Genomic DNA, 21,451 nt, shown 5'->3' with positions numbered 1-21,451 from the left:
AAAAATCTTCAAAATAAATGTATTACGAAACTCAAAAAAATCTAAATAAATTGTTGTTTTTTAAAGTCACAACCCTCACTTCTGGTATAAATTACACAAATAAAGCTAAAAACAAAATTTTATGAATAGTGCGGTACTCGAACACGCAAACTCATTTTGCCTTAGACAGGCATAAGAGTGGTGTCTTTTGACGTTCAATAAGTAATTGTGAATCCTATTTTCAATAAAAAAAAATTGAATTTGGTATTCTGTCACCATTTTATATTATGAAATAATTGTTTGTATTGTAAGTCTCTAAAAGAAACGGAAATGGAATTTAAAAAAAATTAGTTAAAAGGCCTATCAATTCCGTTTATTTTACGCTATTATTGTTCAATAGGCCCAGGATAGGATTGTTTCCCATTTCAATTGAAATTATAATTATTTAAAAAAAATAGTTAAAAGGCAGTCTATTAATTCAGTTTATTTTACGTTATTAGAATTAAACAGACACTTTCCTTGGAGTATGAGAAATGAAAAGTAATTAACTTTGATTTTAGTTGATGAATAGTTCTAATGTTAATTGATTTTCTTGATAGATGGAGCCTCGGGGAACACTTTACGTTCGCATTCGTCATACGGAACCGCACGATCTGTTCCGGAGACGTCCGGCGCCACCTCGGCTATCTCCGCCACCCCTATTCGGCGCTGAGCTTGAGCAAGTAGTCTCCCGGGAGGTCAGACCGACGCACGCACCTCCAGTTCCTCTCATCATACGCCGATGTGTGGAAGAGATTGAGAGACGTGGCTTGGATATAATTGGTAACGTTTATAATAAGTTGTGTATTTAGGATGTTATACTATACTGCTATTATTGACATCTCGATATTCACTCTAACAACTTTGGTGAAGTTTACTTTATAATATTCCTATTTTTATGGGTGAGGAGCACAAACGGGCATACGGGTCAAAATGATGTTAAATAATCATCGCCTAAAGTCAAGGAAAGATTTTTTTTCAAGCTTCAAACTCACCGACATAGCCGAAATGATTGCGAAACTGAAGTGGCAGTGGGCAGTGCACATAGTTTGACGTACAGATGACCCTTGGGGCAGTAAAGTCCTCGATTTGTGACCACGTACCGGAAGCGCAGTGTTGGTAGGCCCCCCACAAGATGGATCGACGATCTGGTTATGATCGCCAGAATACGATGGATGAGGGCAGCGCAGAACTGACCGTCGTGGAAATCTTTGGGGGAGGCCTTTGTCCAGCAGTGGACGTCTTCCGCCTGATGATGATGATGATTATGATGAATCACCGCCGCCTACATTCTCTTGCAACACCAGAGGAATCACAGGAACCTTGCCGTCCTTTTAGGACGAAGAAAACTCATTCCACTGTTTGGTTGTACGTGGAAGAAAGTACCTACCTTTATAACCGTACCAAATGCAATAGAACGCCAGACATCCAGATGGTGAGAATGACATCCAAGTTTATGAAACTGATATCGGCAGCAAAAATGAGGCCAAGCAAGCCTTCGTAACACTCTCTGTGATACATTTGTTAGAAGACACATAACGAACATGCCCATTACAAGGTGCCGCTCAGGATTCTTGAAAACCCAAAATCTGAGCGACACTACAACTGCACTCGTCATCTAGGAGACATAAGATGTTAAGTCTCATTTGCCCAGTAATTTCACTAGCTACGGCGCCCTCCAGACCGAAACATAGTAATGCGTATACATTATTGCTTCACGGACACGTTAATTACGTTTGCTGGAATCCTGAGCAAATGTATTACGGGCATGGCGTAACCTTCCGCCCGTTGAACTCCTTGTTTCGTATAATCAATCGTTTTGGCAATGGATATATTTATAATTTTGTTGGTTTTACCAGGCCTATATCGTCTTTGCGGCTCGGCGGCTAAGAAGCGGATACTTCGTGAGGCATTCGAGAGAAACGCGCGCGGTGTGGAGCTGACTCCTGACTCAGTGCCAGACATCAATGTAATCACTGGAGTGCTGAAGGATTACTTGAGAGAGCTGCCGCAGCCACTGTTTAGTAGATGTTTGTTCCAGATGACTTTAGATGCTCTAGGTTGGTGACTTTTGAAATTTTAAAATCATGTGAGATATTAAGCCAAGATTGTACTAGGTATACCTATATGTGATTCTTCTGTACTCTGTAAATTGTAACTACGTTGAGACAAAAATAGTTTATACATATAACTTGTGTGAGATTTTAGTCCAGTACTTTTTTGTCTTTGCCGTCGTGCATTTTCAGTATAATATATCCATGAATCGATAGTAAAAATAAAATTGACCAGAAAGTAGGTAAATTTTGTACTTATTATTTCTTTATTAGTTATTATGTTCTTTAAATTAACTCCTTCCAATTTAAGATGATATTTCTGATAAACAAAAGTTTAATTTGAAAAGAATAGCAGAGAAATTGTTAGAATTTTGAATTGAGAATTTGTTGTTAATATCACATTTAAAATAATATTTTCTATACAATTTAATTTGTTACCAAAAAATGTGGAACTCGATCCCACGCCTCTTGGGTTTCGTCCGAGCGCCACCTGAACCAACCGTCCGATTGACGCATCGAACGTAAATCTCAACGTTAAACGTTCAACTCTCTGATTGTGAACTCTCTCCATCTAAAAGATCTACTTTACAGTTTATAATCTGCTCAACTCCAATTTTAATAATGTTTTTTATTCCAGGAGTTTGTTTACCAGATGACAAGGAAGGCAATGCCCGTTTGATGGCCTCAATTGTTGAATGTCTACCGAGAGCCGCACGGGCTACTTTAGTGTTCCTTCTGGATCATCTAGCGCTCGTGGTAGCCGCACAGGATAGGAACAAAATGTCCCCTCAACACCTCGCGGTAGCACTGGCACCACCACTGATGCTACAGTCCCAGCCACCTTCTGACTTGGATTACCAGAAACCGATACACGTATTGCAGTGTCTCTTGCAGATTTGGCCTCCGCCTAAGCGTTCAGGTAATGTCATTATCTTAATTTTAATTTCTTCTTTATACAACTAGTAGTTTGCTCGAACCTTATTCGAGTTGAATTTAATCGAAAAAATTATAAGAAACAATTAGCATGGAATATATTCATTTGTGTATAATAGTTTTCGCATTGGACGATCAATAATGACTTGACACGAATTTTGATACCTCGAGTAACGATTTTTTAAATAGGTTTATTTATTTCGAGATAGTGTTAAATTCATTAAATGAAAGAATTTCTCTTCATAATATATATATATATATATATATATATATATATATATATAAAATATTTTTTCTTTATAATACAAGTGATCTTAAATAATAACTAATTGCATCGATAAAAAAAGAAAGACTTATTTCAAATTTTAATTTCATACAATAAGTCTTTAGATCAACCTTATTAATTATTGAGATCCGGTGACTTTTTACGGTTACCTTAAGTAGCGTAAATCGTAAGAAAGTAAAAACTCTACATTGAGTTATTTTTCAAAAGAATACTTGCTTCTACATACAATCTTATATATAAAATTCTCGTGTCACAATGTTCGTTCCCGTACTCCTCCGAAACGGCTTGACCGATTCTCATGAAATTTTGTGAGCATATTGAGTAGGTCTGAGAATCGGCCAACATCTATTTTTCATACCCCTAAATGTTAAGGGTGGTTTGATTATGAGTCAGCATTAAAAAATACATACAACTTAAAATTTTCACCCATCTACGATCAACAGTTACTTTTGTACCTTATTTTAATATCGGCAATACAACGTTTGCTGGGTCAGCTAGTAAAGTATAAAATAGTTTATAGAATTTATCTTTGTCTGTTGGGCTACACTGTTACTAACAAGTATTATAAGTGCGGGCAGCGCTTGATTGACACCTGAAGTTTTCTTCCTGCTAGACCATTCCAATGCGCTGATAAGGCTAAATGCCTTATCGAGTGATATAGCAAAAAGGCAAATGAAGCCCTATTATTTAACAGAAATCCCTGTATAGTTATCAGAATGCTGACAAGGCTGAGTTGAGGTGCTTGTTTGATCGCTTAAACAAGCACCACCGTACGGAATGTGGTAGGAATCAAAAATGAAAAGAATTGCAGATTTTGTCTTCGAGACCAATGCAACGCTTCTGTATCTTGGCGTCTATACGCAACGCCATTCGATCAAGATGTTCATGGAGCATTAAATAATTGGTTGGCACAATTCATTGATATCCAGCAGAAAGAGTGTGGGAGAGCATAATATAGTCAGAGCAATACGGTCGACAAAGGTTGTATGCTGCGCCTTATGAGTATAATATCCACGTGCAAAAGAAAATTCTGGAGCACACATTATGGTGGTAGCTTCGACAGAAGTACCCTCTTCAATACACAAGAAAAAAATTATATTATCTATTTGTGAGTCCAGTCCAGTGACCTTTACCAGAAAATCCCCAGCCGATTGAGCATGGTGAAATCCATATTGTTGGTCGTTGATAAACTGGTGATCGGGACTGATGAATTTGATGAGGTATATCAAGAGCTAGCTTAGGTATACCGTTTTAATACTCTCCATGACTTAAAAGAACAGGAAGATTATGGCAATGTTACCGTCGTAATCCAGATATGGGCTATCTTTTTTTGGCATCGAATGGAAAACGACTGACTTCAATAAGTCTGGGCCTTTAAGAGTAGAAGGCTAGGGTATATTCCGGCCGCACATTCTCAGTAAGGTGAATCGAATGCTATCTGGTAAAGCTTTGATGTACTCTTTACTTAATTACTACTATATTTAACAATTATTTTGGATTCGTAAAACAAAATTCTCAAGATTTTCCGGGATCTTTATAAGAATTCCAAAATTCACGTAGACGAAATCAAAGGACAATATGTAAGAGACTTGGTGTTGAATGAAAATAATATAAGCAGTACCTTAACGCATGTATGTTTGTAGACAGTTCGTCGCGGCGAGCCAGCACTAGGGCCGCGTGGAAACAGAGCCAGTGCGTCGCAAGCGGCCTCAGCCACACTCCCCCAAGGTACAGTTTTTTTACGACAATAAGGGACGAGACGAGCAGATGGTATAGCTGATGGTAATTGATTCGCCCTGTCCATTACAATGCAGTGCCGCTCAAGATTCTTGAAAAACCCAAAAATTCTGAGCGGCGTAATTGCGTTTGTCACCTTGAGACGATGTTGAGTCTCAGTTGCCCAGAAGTTTCACTAGCTACGGCGCCTTAATCATAATCTAGCTTCCTCATAAGGCCCATAGTTAGCGACCACGTCTGCGTTCCGTAAGTCATCACTGGCAACACACACTGGTTGAAAACCTTCGTCTTCAGACACTACGGTATTTGGGACGAGAAGATTTTACGGAGCTCCCCGAACGCTGCCAATCCGGTCAAAGAGATTACCCGTCTCTTTCACGAAATTGGACCTGGCTAAATGGATTGTATGTCCAAGGTAGACGTACCCGTTGTAGTACCCATAATCTAGCCGGCATCCTGTGCAAAGGAGCCTCCCACTGGTAATTGACTGTTGAATGCTTGCAGGCCGAGCTCCGCCCTCAGCCAGTCCATATCGGCCAGTAGCGGCAGCATCAGCAGCATCTCCGCCTCCAGCTCTCTTGGCTCGGCCCGCTGTCGACCGCTCGCCGCCCGCACGTGTACGTATCATAGTCGACTATCATAACTATATATTATCTCCCATGGGGGTTGGGAATGTCATTACTTCTGAAATAGCTTGTTTTACATGTGGTGCTTCTTGGCAGTGTGGCTCCCAAGAAACTTTCTATCACCAACCAAACTAAGGAATGCTCTTGAGTGGCGTTTCCAGATCACACATTTAAAATATATAAATATTTGAAAATATTTCGAGAGATTATTAAGAGATTTGGGTTTAAGAACTTTATTTCTCATTAAGACAGTCGTCACTTACATGAGAACATAAATTCAGTGAATGGGAGGCGAATTTGCTCATTGTTGCTTTCCGGTTTTAAGGTTGTGGTTCAATTTACAAGATATGATTTATTGTTATTATATTAATAAGATGTTTTTATTCATCAGTTTGTATATGATAAAGCAGTCTTTTTTTTAAAGATGTTGAGCGAAGTCGTGATAAATAAATAAATAATAATAAATATACCTTTTAATTTAATCATACTGAAGTAAGATTTTAAATGGTCTGTTTGTTTACTTTACTCAAGTTTAATTTAAAGAGTCAGCGTTTATAAAAACATCTATATGTAGAAAAGGAATAGTACAATATATAAATTAGCAAAGTATTTAAATTTGTGCTTTAAGTTTGCATTTTTTATTTTTTATACATTTAAATGCTATGAAACTTCTTCTTATTTTTAATGTAGTGTGTTAATTGGGCAGGTTCTCTCATCAGTCAGGGGCGGCCAATATCGTCCGCAGTCGCCTCAGCGCGGCCCCCTCCCCGCACCCCCGCGCCCCCGCCAGGTGACTCTGTCATCTCCAGGCTCACCCACCAGTAGCTCGGGCAGCCACAGCCCCGCGGACACTATCAAACACACCGGCTCCGTCTCTTCCATACTGAGACAGCCGGATCGCGCCAGCCCTAGGCCTTCCCCGAAACACTCCCCGAGGAATTCACCTCGCGCAACGCCGACTGGGATCAAATTGAACGGCAGAGATCTTACCCCGAGAGAATCGCCGCGAGACACGCGTGAGTCCCCGCGCAGCGCTATCCCGGGGACATCGGCAGGATTGGCTGTAACATTGAACTCGAATGGAACCAGTCCTCGCTACAGCTCTACCAATCCCTTCCTGCAGCAGTATGACGCAGAAGAAGAAGCCGAAGCGTGGCGCGCCGCTGACATATTCTCGTCCACGCACGCATAGTGCTCTAGTGAATTGAGATTTTTCTAGTCAATTTTTTTAATCGAAGCAATTCGAATGTATATTATGTTAAACGATCGCTTCGCGTTCGTGAGTTTGTTATATATAGAGCGAGTCGATGTATATTGTTGTGAGAATGTTCGCGCACGAGCCGCCGCCCCGTAGTCGCTGTTAGTTTAACGTATTCTATTGTATATTGTATATATACGTATATAATGTAGGTACGCTCTGGTCTTGTGCCGTGCGGGCGGTGCTTTGGCGGACGTTCCGAAGCGCTACACACATCATCCCACATATCAGAGACTCGCGTACACTTTGGACACTTTTCGTGAACACAACCAAGTACTCTATATCTATAGAAAACTAGAAGTAAAAGTGTCAATGGTAAACACGAGTCAGTAGGTCGACTAGGGAGTGTATCATAGATGTCGGACTAGTCTTGAGACTGAGACCATATCAAATAGCTCGTAGCGTAGACGACTCTATCTACGGTGCTACGTCGTAGAAGGAGCGCCTTCGGCACAGAACGTCAAAAGACCCGACTCTTAAAAATTATATTATCCAAATATTCCTTTATTGTTATTTAAAATTGAACTATTATATAATAAAATAATATAACGTTACATAAATTAAATAGAAATTAGTAAAGCATTATTACGAGTCGCTAATTTCATGAAGGACTTGAATACACTATATTAATTGTTCTTTGTATTGTTCGGTCGCAATCTCAAGATCAGAGATCGTATTTGCGAATTGGAAATATCGTCCATGTTTCATTCACACATTTAGATGCCATTAATATTATAACAGATAATAATTAAAGTGACAATGTCTGACAGTGTTCTCCGAATTCAAGTTATTGTAGAATTTTTAACCGTTTTTCAGCTTTAAAATGTATTGTTAAACTTTTGATGCAGATGCATTCAGGTATTAAATAATTATAAAGTATACTATGTTATTTAGGATTCGCAAATAATATCTCAATATGTCAATATCTAGCATGTGCTAAACATATGAGAGTGATATGAATCGACCAATGACAGCACTGATACAGATCTCACTGCCATGATTGGTCCATTTTGAAATAGTTACGCAATATTATATTATTACACATAATAATAATATGACTTTCGGAAGCTGTTTGGTTACGTATTGCTTTTGAGCAACACTTCAAGACGAAGTTTTGTTACTGTTTTTTATAATATAGAGTTGCACAAAATGACGACTGAAATGGGACACAAGAATTTTGATACTTTACCATTTTACCCCTTTTTCTCATTTGTGATAATACTAGGAGTTGCTTTGGAACCTCGCCTTTTATATAAGTAGGTCTGTTCATGAATTCCTATACTTGCTTATGCACTATTTGTTGAAATTGGTGTTCTTGTTGTTGTTTAATACTTTTGATGTCAATCAGTGTAGAGTTTGTGTTTTGACCGTGGAATTCATGTATGGATAGTTGCGACGAAGTTCGTTAAACCTGAAGACAATATCATTTTGTAAGGTTTGTAAGATCTTATATAATATGTAATTTGAAGTTGACTTCAACGTAGGTGGGTAAAGCCACGTCGTACATTTTGCTATAATACGGTATATGAGTAAATAGAAAATCGTAACTAATTACATTTAGCTTATTCTACAATACAACTGTTCCAATGTTTTTAAACATGTTATTACTGTTAAGGGAAAGTATTCATAACTATAAGGAGAATAATCACAATTTACTTCACATGCAGAGGATATGATCTACTTTCGGAATTTTTCGCATAAAAAATTATTTATCGCATGAAATTATTTGATCCTCTTATAATCCCCTTGATCATTCTCATTTCGAATTAATAATCCATTTTTTATATAAATACGTGAATAGAACTCACAAAGAAAACGTTACTACAATTCAATACAAATACAAAATACAATAATCGAACAGTACGACTAGAAATAGGAAACTTAATAATTAATGATTAAGAAATTTTAATCAAAACTTTCGATCATAGACGATATTTTATACTTCTAGATATACTGTGACAGCTGTGAAATCGTCGAAAAAGGATGAGGTTGTCAGTAAGTCTCTATTTTGATGCAATGCACGCACACTAACACAAAGTGATATACAAATCGCGAGTGTAAGACGTAGCTTGTCTACACACTAAAGAAATAAACCTGGCCTGTTTTCATCAGATATCTACAGCAGGAGGATCTATTCTCGCCTTTTTGTCGGATTTTTGGCGTGAGACAAAAGAGCTGAGAATGAAAGCACCAACGAGAATTTCTATTGACTCCATACGCGCATGTTTCTCATTGTTGGAAGCGTGAGATTCGTCGATTATACAGTTTTGCATGGTATTTACTGAGCCGGATTTGAACGACCAAACTAGAATTGGCATTCCTAGAATACTTTCAAGCAGAACCACATATTTTGTGGAATATAAGTTTAAAAGATTATAAAAAGAAAACAGAAATCCACGATGTGGAAACGTGACACCTTGATGAAATTATTCATTTAGAATTAAAAACAAATCTAGTCGCAGCAGGCGAGTAGACCCAAAGAAGGCCGAGAATTTCGCTGAGATTCTTGCCGAGGCCTTGTCGAGGATCTCGCGTGAATGTGGAGTGCGCATAAATATTGAGTCGCTTTGACTCGGTGATCTGTTCGTATCGAATAAGTACGCTACATATTTGACGGAATATCCATCGATTCGGTGTCTTTAATTATTCAACTTTCAAAGGCTTACGTAAGGCTTGAGCCCTAACTATATCTCCTGTTTAATAATTAATTAGAGAATATTAATTTTGTTTAGCCACGTGTTGTGTTTTATTCTACGCGTGTCTAAGATTGAAGTTGGAGCCTACGGATGTGGGGATCATCGCTGATTTCTCGACATATATCTAAAATTTAAATTCCGAGGGTAGATGCATAAGTTAGTGTAAATATGGGCTTGAAGTGTGGCTCGACGGCTTGTGGCCGATACACGACCCGCGGTAGTGTGTAGTGTACGGCGCACTGCTTCAGTTGGCTTGGATGCGAGTTTCGTTTGAGAGGAACCTTCTGTGTAGATAATAATTTGTTGTGACGTGAAGCGATGACGCATCGACATTATCTGTTGTTGAAAAGCCTAATGTGACAACCTCGGTTATTACTAGAGTTTGTATGTAGAGAATATATAAATACGACGCTATTTTATGTAATCAAATGACTTTATATACATATAGACGAATCAAATTATAAAAAAACAAAGCGGGAATAAGGAACATGCCACAAATGACACCATAATAACCTTCGACTGCTATAGTTATGCATTGCTGCATTTACTCCAGTTGTTAAAAATATTCCCGGTGAATAAGCAGCAATGTAAAACAGTATTCAGTTCAGGTTACGTATGTTGAGCAGAATTTAGAATCATGATGACACAGATGAAATAAAGAAATGCCGTACATTGTACTGTTAAATTAATTTTGAGTGATAGCGGGAATATAAGATGACAATGAGTATTTGGCGTTTTTTGTGAATTCTGTTTTATATAATTTAGTTCTAAAGTTCTATGGATTGCTTCAATCAGCCAACCAGTAGGTTCTTTGAACAAGTCAGTTCATGTTTGTTTAAAATTAACAATATTTTACCGAACTCAGTGGCTAAAGTACAGTTTAAATCACTGTTCAATCAAGTGTCAATAGCAAAAAAAAACACTTTTTGAATCGTAAATTATTTATTATATGTTGGTACTCTACATTTTTTATAACAAAAAATGAATATTAATTCAAAGGACGGCTAACGGCCGTTTTAAATAACCTATTTATCCTTAGTTTAAGTTACTAGAGGTAGACAAATCTATCCTTTTACGCTTACTTACATTTCAATAACGTATCGACATAAAGCATTGGACTATAACTATATTACACATAACTATGGATAGATTAGATCTTGTCATTAATCGGCGACAGCAATGTATCCGTAACAAGAGATACGTTATTGAAAACGACCGTTAGAGAATTTGAGTTTAGAATTTTAATATCGGTTTAAATGAAAAATAAACCCTTCGCGGTTGAAGAACAATAACCGTAATTTATTATTCGGTATCTAAATATAAGTTACGTAATATAGCGTTGTATTTTTTATTTATTGTTAGTTTAAAACATTTAATTTAATTAGACTTTAGTTAAAATGCGCTCTATGTAGATGTTAAAAGATTATATTTTTTTTAAATAGCTATGTCTCATATATCATCATTGTTATAATTGTTTATAGAATTATTAATAATGTAATTTATTAATAATTGTTTAATGATGATTAATATTTACTTTCTGTCACCATGTTTAATCAGTGTACCATTAAATCTATTTCTAACAATCTAAATTAAAATATGTCCTCATGGAGTATTGCTTCGTTTGTATTTTTTTTAATTCACTACTGTGTGATTGGCCATTGGTTTCGATTACAAAAATATTGAACACAATCTGAGGGTGAATTGAAAATGTAAAGTTATAATGTAATACTTATTTCTTACACTGTAATAATACTACATACATTATAATAATGAGAAATCTCATAAACGTTTAATAAAAAAAAAACAATTATAGTCAAATTACTACTTCTGGGTTTTAAAAGTATTTACATTATTTCACCGATGGGATAAATTTGAAAATTTGTAAGCACGAAACGAAAGTCGAAAGCTCTCGACAATACAAAGAAAATCTACGCTAGACCTATGAGAAAAATATAAACAATTTATTAATTTTTTTTATACAATATATCATACAAATTAATTTATCTCAAATTGAACGGAGTGCTATTTGAGGTTCTTTTGGCATTCCTTTTTTTAAATACTTTGCGGCTGACATGTTGCTTGTATGTAAATTGTAATCAGCCAGTATCGTATTATGTCAGACAAGAAAAGCAATTGAAGGGCACTTTAGGAATGTATTTTCTGTCTTTTCTGTCCGCATATTTGTACTTTATGCTTATAAGAAGTTCCGGCCTGTTGTAACATCAATAATTACGCATTTCATCTTCCGAAGATGTATTTTAATGTCCTTAGATCATATATACGTCTAGATAGACTATGACAGCTGTAAAGCGTCGAGATACATTGAGTTTATGACTAACCTGTATTTTGGGCAATTCACACACTCTAACACAAAGTGTCATACAAATCGCGAGTGTAAGACGTAGCTTGTCACGCACACGAAACTAATATCCCTGGCCTTTTTTTATCGGTTGTCTAACTCTGACACAGACTCTATCTAGACGTATAAATTATCTAAGTTTTTCATATATTAAACTGCCAAATTTGACGCTTGACAAAATGGCGGCAGTTGTTCCTATTTTGAAATATAACGCAGATCAATACTCTATGTAGATATACAATTATGAATTATTCTACATTTTTATTTTTACCGATGGTAGTGCCAAATTGTTGCATTGTATACAATGTGTCCAGAAACAAATATTCAATTGACGCCTTTATTAACAGTTTATTTAGTTTAATAGAGCAATAAGTAACAATAAAAAACAATAAATTAATGAATATACTATATAGAAATGTATTAGATAATGTAAATAGAGTTTTATTTAGATGATTTGTGTATGTTCATAATGTATAGTTGAATGGTTTTCCTCTCAATACGACGCGCCGTGTCATTTGTGTTGCTGGGCGATTGGCCCTGAGAATATCAGTATTTTAAAACTTTTGGTAAAGGTAGCGTTAAAACGTGTACGTAAAGATACTACGCTACTCACAACTGTACCGAGTGGCTAGCAAACAGAAGGAAATAAATAATACGACGTTGATATATCTTTTATTTTGATTGTCCTATCTGTAACAGTATTGTGGAAGATCTTTTGCATCGGCTAAAGCAGCACGTTGACAAGGAACAGAACTGTTAATAAATTTGTATGCTTAATACAAATTTATTACCAAATCGTTTGGTACAAATTAAAGATGCATGTTTAATCCCAGAAGTGAGGGTTACAACAATTGTTTAGATTTGAAAGAAAGTCATCTCGAGTCAATTTCCTTATAATATGCAAATATAGGGGTTGAGATTTATTTTGGTACAAATTTAATTTAATCCACCAACGAATAAAAATCTTTATATATATAATTCTTGTGTGCGTGTGTATGTCACTGAACTCCTCCTAGACGGCTGGACCGATTCTAATGAAACTTTCTGTGTGTATTCAGGTGGATTCGAGAATGGTTTAGATTCACAATTGAACTACCTCATAAACGGCTGGACCGATTTTGATGATTTTTTTGTGTGTTGCAGTGAATTTGAGATTGGTGTGTGTCTTCAGGTGGATTTGAGAATGATTTTGATTCACAATTGAACTACCTCCTAAACGGCTGGACCGATTTTGATGATTTTTTGTGTGTTTCAGTGAATTTGAGATTGGTTATAAATGTAACACGTGTATACAGGACAACGTCTGTCGGGTCCACTAGTATAATCTATAAATTTTACTAAGCTATCTCTCAAGCTGGATCATACTGCACACAGTGTGCAAATTAAAATTTGTTCAGTAGTTCAGGAGTTCAACGCGGCCAAAAACGTGACACGAAATTTTTATATATAAAAATTAAAATAATTCTATATTACAATCAGGAGAACGATCACATATTATTATAATGCACAATGACAAAAGACGGTTGTGGTGAAAATAATGAGGTGAGTGATAACTTACTTGAAAGGAGGTAAACCATATCTACTTTTTGTACTCCGTTGTTGTTTCTGTGTAACAAGGCCTAATGCGGAAAAACCTGGTGACCACGGCCTCATTCTCAAGGCTTGGTATCGTTTATATGGTAATCTATGTTAATAGTAACCAAAGCTAAAAATCTACTAAGGTAAAGGCAACCAACGGGACCGCTCCTGTCCTGTGGCTCTGTTCTTAGCCCGACTAAAAACAAATTAACAAATTTTTGTTTTTTTATAGCACGCTTTATAGCAAGCTGCAAGAGCTTTTACAAAGATTTTAAAATAGCAGATAGTGTTGCATGCTGTACTCTGTTCGAGTCCGTATCGCAGTTGAGTTATTTCAATTATTTTTTGAGATCACGTTGAACAAACATAATAACAGAGTAGCACGATATTGATACCTTCTTTGTGCTGCAGACATCGCATCGCTTGTAGAACGTTGGTAAAAAAATGATCGCATTTTTTTTTCTCAGCTACGGGTCCCATCTGCACAATTCCACTTGAAGATCAAAAGAGTGTTAATGCCGAGTGGTATTCTCCCATTTGTTTACCCAGGGTGTTAAAAAAGTTCGCGAAAGGCGACCAAAAAGCCGCGTTCTCCTTCATCATGACAACGCTTCTTCACACACGTCAACACAACTAAGTCAAATTTAGCTTCCGAAACAGTACAACTCGTCACCCGTCCTGCGCATAGCCCCGACCTAGCATCCTGTGATTTCTGTTTTTTCCCCTAAATCAAAGATTTGATGAGAGGTTTCACTTTTACCAATTCCGGAGAGGCAGTGATAGCGTTCAATCAGCACGTAGAAAACATGCCTTCAGATCTGTGGTCCTCCTGTTTTAAAAAATGGTTCGATCGCATGAAAAAATGTTTAAAATGTAAAGGAGAGTATTTTGAAAAGCAATAAACATAATATTTTGGTTATAACATGTGGTTTTTTTATGTTACGCAAAACTTTTAGTGTGACCTACGTATTCAAAATTACCAATAAAAAATTTAATTATTTGTATGATAAAACTAGTTGAGGGTTAATGTTTGTACAGTTATTGTTATTAAATGTTATATTCATTTAAATACTTTTTAAATTACTTTTCTACGTCATCCTGACTTGCACAAAATAACTTTTCAAGTTTTACAGTGAATATATGCATATATTTTTGGGGTTCTTTTATAGGACCTACCCAACTGGCTTGAAATTGTAACTTGTTCAATACGTTTATATTATTTTGTTCTATATACTTTTTACATACAAAATCATCGACCACATAGGACATCCATGTTAATGAATATGGCGAAAATATGCTTGACATGACAGTGTTATTCTGAATGAGTCTATTTAAGCCCTTAAACGTAAAATATATTCTTACAACACATCTAGAATCTTCTAAGAACATGTTTGATATTTGCTTCGGATCAATTCTATAATGTCATTACAAATAAATAAACAAAATATTTCAGCAATAATTAGAGCAAGCACGTCGTCTACTGTCTATTAAACATAGTCAGCGACAAAGTCCAGTCCATATTTGCCACAAAACTCTTGTCTCGACCAACCTGGACGAGATGCCGAGCTGTACCTTCGACCAAATACGAAGGGATAAACATAATTGCTAACCAATCTTATCTATTTCGAAAAAAGCGATAAATATCTTTGCCGGTGTATTATTGTTTATTAAGCTATCCAGTATGTACTTGAATATTACCGTTTCTCAATTTTCATAATTTAAATTAATTTTATTATAATATTGCCCGAAGTGGGCGTATTGCGTAGCCGTTAGCCGTTAGTAGCCGTTTTCGGCTGTATTTTAAACTTCTGGCAAAATAATAAATATTTACTCTATAGTTTCGGTAGTCGAATTCGTTTCTTAATTAGACTTTGGGATAATATTTGCAAATAACAAACCAATTTTTTAGTACTACACTATTTTATTAAATAATGAGTCCTCACATATATTTTGTAGTATATAAAATGTATTGTGGTTTGTGAATCACCGCTGCTATTGTCTTCTGGGGTCCATATTCAAATCCGTAACAAACTAAGCAAACTAGAGGTTAAGCTTAAAGTTCAGCTTAAGTTGTCAGTGTTGAACACAGACTAACCACTTAAATATGATTTTACATGAAAACAAAACATGCTCCAAAACAATCATCAGTAAAAAAGTGGATCAATCGAAACATTTGTAAGTCCTCAGTGATAAAAATATTCTATTTAGGCACCAATGAAAAAAATTATTTCTACTGCTGGGTTCATCTTGGACAGTACTGCCTCCTGTTTTAACGCGAAACTGCACCGCACTTGTATTGGTGTTCTGTAGTTTGAAGGATACTAAACAGGTACACGAGATATCCCAGTTTTGAGTTTCAAGATGGGGAGGATGTATCGCACTACGTAAAGCCATAGTCATTTTGTGATGCGAATTATTTCATATTATCTGTAGATCTTTTTTTTACATATTTCCATAAAAATATATTCATCTTTTATCTTTATATTGGTAAAGTCAATTAAACAAATGACATATTTTTATGAAGAATTTAATGATATTATTAAACTTTTATCATCGCGGAACTTTAACTTTGTAATTATTATGACGGGTACTCACGGTATATATTTTATTGATTCGATGCCGATATTTCGATCCAATTGCATGAATCGTGGTCCCTGCGGAACTGCGGAGGCAGCGAGAAAAAAGTGTTTCTCGCCAAATCAAATCTTTACTAATATTATAAAGCTGCAGTGTTTGTTTGTTTGAACGCGCTAATCTCTGGTACTACTGGTCCGATTTGAATGATTCTTTCAGTGTTAGGTAGTCCATTTATCGAGGAAGGAATTTTTTTTACAAATTAGGGATCCGTAATAAAATTGCTATTTTGTAACACAAGGTGTAAAATCGAAAACCTATTTTTGCGTGCGCTGCAAAAACTATTGACAATAGAACAAAATGATGTACAGGCTATAATATAGGCAATATTTTATTACTTATAAAACTATCGCGTTAATTATACTTTATATGGCAAAACAAAGTTTGCCGGGTCAGCTAGTCATAAAATATATATCGTGAGTACCCGTCATTATAATTACAACATTAAATTAGAATATAACATAATTATTTAAATTATAATAATAAGTTATTGCCCATACTTTTCGCACAATGAAGCTGTATTTAGTAAAGTATATTTCAACATGGATCTCTAGCGGTAAGTACAACAAAATACATTTGTAAAAAATTTAATGCATTTTAAAACACTCTATAATAAATGTAAACCTTGTATTTGACTTTGCGTATTCAATGAGAACGTGGAGCTCAATTTACAAAGATAGTTAAACTACACAACATATTGTAATGAAAACTATAAAATAAATACTTTATTTCAATTTCTATATACAATTCAAATTTTACAGACACGCCTAATTACGTTAAAAGCGTTTGAGTCTTGTACTCTATTATGATCTTTCCAAGGTAAAGTAAACATTTTCTCTTAAATTTATACATGGTTGACATCGAAATACATTTTTCTTAACATAAATTTATATTTACAGAAACACATTATTGACACTGATGCCTTGCGACTAGCCTGGGCTTTCATTAAAGGAAAGTTATCTTAACTTTTATAAATATTATCGTTGCTATCTAAGATGAAAATCACAAACATAAAAAATAGAAAGTACATTTAACACGTAAACCAGGGGTGCTCAAACGGTCGATCGGGATCGACAGGTCCATCGCGAGTGCTGTTTGAGTCGATCTTGAGAATTAAATCCAGTATAATAAACTAAAATCCGTAATTACGTACCATCTTATGAAAAGTATGCTCAGGACGTGCAGTGTCACGCTTCAACATCCAAAGTCACTCTTTAGTTACGCTTAGAACTTTAGAACGCGTTTGTTTTGTAAGAACCAATTAACTCGCAATTTTGAATAATAATTATGAGTTTTTTCATTGACATTTAAGAGCAGACCTACACTTTCCTTGACTAAAAAAATGCATATTTTGCGCAAAACTAATATATCTATGTCATCGTGACACTCTACCTCGACGACAATCCTTCATCACACATTCTTGAAGCCTCTCAAAGCCGATCGATCGTAGTCTAGCAATTTTGAGGTAGATCGCCAGCAGTTCAAGCTTGAGCACCCCTGACGTTAACATTAAACCTAAGCATTTAGACTATAGCACACTTTTGGTTTGTCGTTTTAGGAGCAAACTATGATGATGTATGATCATAATTACATTACTTCTTACATTAATTTTCAGAGTATACCAATTCCTATGCATTAATTGTTACAATTCGGTTGTACTAATTCACTTTTAAATTTCCACAATTCAACTGTTTTTTTATTACCGAACAACCAAAATATATTCGAGAATGCACAGTAATAAACTGATAAAGTTGTTGTTACATATAAAAACACGTCATACTTTTCATCCTCTCGATACATTAAACATAGTATTTTATAGATATCTATTAGTACTTGTTGGATGGAAAATGTAAATATTAGTATTATCATAACAATAACCACACGATAATCGTTATTGATATCCGTTTTTTTTCTCTGTACAATAGCTTTCATGACTAATATTAAAAAGACGCCATTACTAACCAACAGTGGCCATTTAGTTAATATTAAATAAATAAATATATATCCAAATTGTCTACCAATAAGAAAATAGCATAAAGTATATATGAAGAACGATATAAATACCGGAGCAATCCAGCCAATAAGAGATATTTTGATGATGCTGGAAGATGCCGCATTAAATACCTTTACCAAACTCTTGTACATATTCCAACTGAATATAAACATCCATAGTACTAAAGCTGCTTCTGTATAGATGAATATTAACACATCGACTCGATAGAATGGTCTTGACAACTTGTTGATTTTGATCAAGTTGTAAACATATCTTACAAGAGTGTACTGAAATCTTGCTATCATAAATTGTAGAAGGATTTGATTCTTAAAACTCTTTCTCCACTCAGAAAAAAGAACAGAAGTTAATATTAAAAAACATAATGCAATAGTTGATAGACTCATGCCTAGTGTAAGAGCCGTAAAGTGAATTTTCCCAAGAAGTGTGAAATTCCCGTAGCTGCCAAGAAGATCTTCATTATATTTTATCAATAAATCGTAAAATTTATCTTCCATTTTCAAACTTTCCAAGACATGTTTATAGTCTTTTTTAGAAATTATTCTAATATCGTTTTGTACTGATGGCTATTTATCAAAACACTTTCATATTCACTTCGTGAGGTTGAAGAGCTACTGTTAGATTTAAACAATAATAGTCAATACTTAGATAAATAAACGTTTATCGTCAGATTAGATTACTCTGACAAGGGGTAATTATGTAGCTTTTGATGAGGCTTAATCATATCAATCGTTAACATTATTATTTCATAGTCGTATACAAGTTTATGAATGCAGATTTGTCTACGTGTCAATGTATTAAAATTAAAAACAAAAAATAATACATATAGAGGCTGTTTTTGTATACAAACGTTCTTAATTCTTATCTACTTGGTTTTTTAATCGTAGATCAAAATTTCCAAATAAGATCAAATAACAGAGCGACATAGATATAATTATCTATGTCGCTCTGTTTTTTGATGTTTTACCTACTGAACGTCAAAAACTACCACCCATTCTAAACTGTATGTCTCAGACCCGAGAAGAACGGGCGTAAGAAACTCAGCAGGATTTTTTTCATAATAAGTCCTTAAAACAGCTTAATTATATAGGCCAAACAGACTAGTATACAAAACCGACTTCATAAACTAAAAACTATAAAATAGCATAATAAAGATTTTAAATACCTATTATTTATATGTACTACCTATTGATAGGTTTTGAACCGGTGCCAAGCCCTATCAAAATAAAATTTAATATTTTAAATACCTTACTTACTGTAATTATCAACGATACGCGTAATTATAAAGTCACGCGTGGCGGGTGTAGGTACCTACTATAACATTTGATTTGGTTGAAGAAGATGAAGTCAAAAATTAAAACAGAAATTTCCCTGCCAGTTTTCAACATTTCGTTGATTAATATCTGGAGAAGGAAACCCTGATTTTCGAGGTTTTTGTCGGAGTTGCAGTTGTCTTTACCGCACTTATGATTGTCTCGCCCGCATTAGCAATAATAAGAATTACATTCGTATTAAGTCCGTCATAATAATTACGCTCGTCTCTTGGAGAACTCTGTACTTACTTGTATGTTGGCTGGATGATCCTCTCACCGAGAAATCTGATTTATGTTTTTTTATTCGTTTTTATTCGTTGCGTTTCGATTGCATACATTTACGCATAGATTGAACTTGTAAACTTAAAAAAAAAGATTTAAATTTGTTCAGTCAAACTATCTAGCTTCTATCTAAATTTATTTTTGCTTCATTTATCTCTACATTTAATTAAATTTTCTTTATTTTATTAAGTTTCATTATTATATTTTTATTTTTGTATATCCGTTCCATCATCATAACCATGTGCTTTGGGGGCACGGTGACTTGAAGCACAGGTATTCATTACCTAGCTCTGGTCTCACAATTAAAAAAAATGTCTAATTATCGATATTAATAAACTATGTTATACTATGTGTTTGTGAGAGAAAGTAAATATTTTGAAAATTTGAACATAATATATCGGATAAGCTGTTGAAATAAGTTGAATATACTTAATGTAGATATTAAAGCTTATAAAATGTATTACTTTTTTCCCTTTGACGTTTTAACAAAGAAGCACTTAACGATCCCAAAACCATTTCTTTGTTACTTTTAAAAGTGCCGAAAAGGTTTCTTTTGAAATATCGTCTTTTAAATACTTTTATTAGATATTCTCACATACCTATTACTTGCTTTTCAGTTGTATAATAATATATCATACATTATTTTCTATTCAATGAGCAATTCTTAGAAATGTAACACAAGTGCCCCAGAAATGGCTCATTAGAGGAATCATTAGATTCTATCGAAAAGAGGGGCGAAACCTTATTAAGCCAGTCTCAATTATGGAAAAAGGCGTTTTACCGATTTTTCAATCCTATTGTCTTCCGGGTGTAACTCTTTTCATCCGTTTTCTGTTTTAGGTCAACCTTTGCTTATGACAGCCAATCAATTCCAAACGCAATAATTCAAATTACCAATGACTAATCCAGGAGTATCAATGAGTCATTCAAATATTTTACGTGCTTCACTTTATCACTTAAATTAAAAAATAAACTACCAGTTTTTACCATTGGGAGGCTCCTTTGTCGGCTAGATTATGGGTACCAAAACGGCGCCTATTTTTGTGCCGTGAATCAATTATGTGTAAGCATAACTATGTTTAGGTCTGAAGGGCGCCGTAGCTAGTGAAATTACTGGGCAAATGAGACTTAACATCATACGTCAAAGTGACGAGCCTAATTGTAGTGCCACTCAGAATTTTAGGGTTTTTCAAGAATCCTGAGCGGCATATCATTGTAATGGGCAGGGTGTACCAATTACCATCAGCTGAATGTCCTACTCGTCTCGTCCCTTATTATCATAAAGAACTTACATAACATAAGGAACTAGTGACGACCCGGTCTACCCTCGCGTGTGTGCTGTCCGTATATGCCTGGTTAAGCATAATTTCATGTAATAGTAGTTTTCCAACACCGTCTTTGTGTGTGACACAGTACAATAGACATGACACAGAACTATTGTACTGTGTCAAGAGCATCCCGAATAATATTGGTGTAATCTTACTATATTTCAGGTCAGGAAAAACGCCATGCTTAATACAATTCTTAATTAATATAGTTGTATCGTAAATGTATATTGTCGACGACTTACTTGCCTCTATTTATTTGCCTGACAATAATGTTGTCGAAATAAAATGAATTTTATTAAAATAACATAAAAAATAAAATGTTAACAAATTACGAATAA

The 21,451-nt window shown here is 35.0% G+C and overlaps 1 protein-coding gene across 1 annotated transcript; it reads left to right on the top strand.

The window, feature by feature from the left end:
* Window positions 1-1,562: 1,562 nt before the first annotated feature.
* On the top strand, window positions 1,563-11,070 carry LOC126968174 (uncharacterized protein DKFZp434B061-like). The gene is made up of 5 exons (XM_050813031.1): window positions 1,563-1,576; window positions 2,934-2,991; window positions 4,935-5,019; window positions 5,533-5,645; window positions 6,361-11,070. The coding sequence occupies exons 1-5, from the start codon at window positions 1,563-1,565 to the stop codon at window positions 6,844-6,846; spliced, it is 756 nt and encodes a 251-aa protein (XP_050668988.1). The 3' UTR covers window positions 6,847-11,070.
* Window positions 11,071-21,451: the final 10,381 nt, after the last annotated feature.

This window comes from Leptidea sinapis, chromosome 15, assembly GCF_905404315.1.
Source record: "Leptidea sinapis chromosome 15, ilLepSina1.1, whole genome shotgun sequence".
In the NCBI taxonomy this organism is placed as follows: domain Eukaryota; kingdom Metazoa; phylum Arthropoda; class Insecta; order Lepidoptera; family Pieridae; genus Leptidea; species Leptidea sinapis.
The sequence above is the reverse complement of the archived record's forward strand: the minus strand, read 5'-3'. Positions and strand labels throughout refer to the sequence as shown.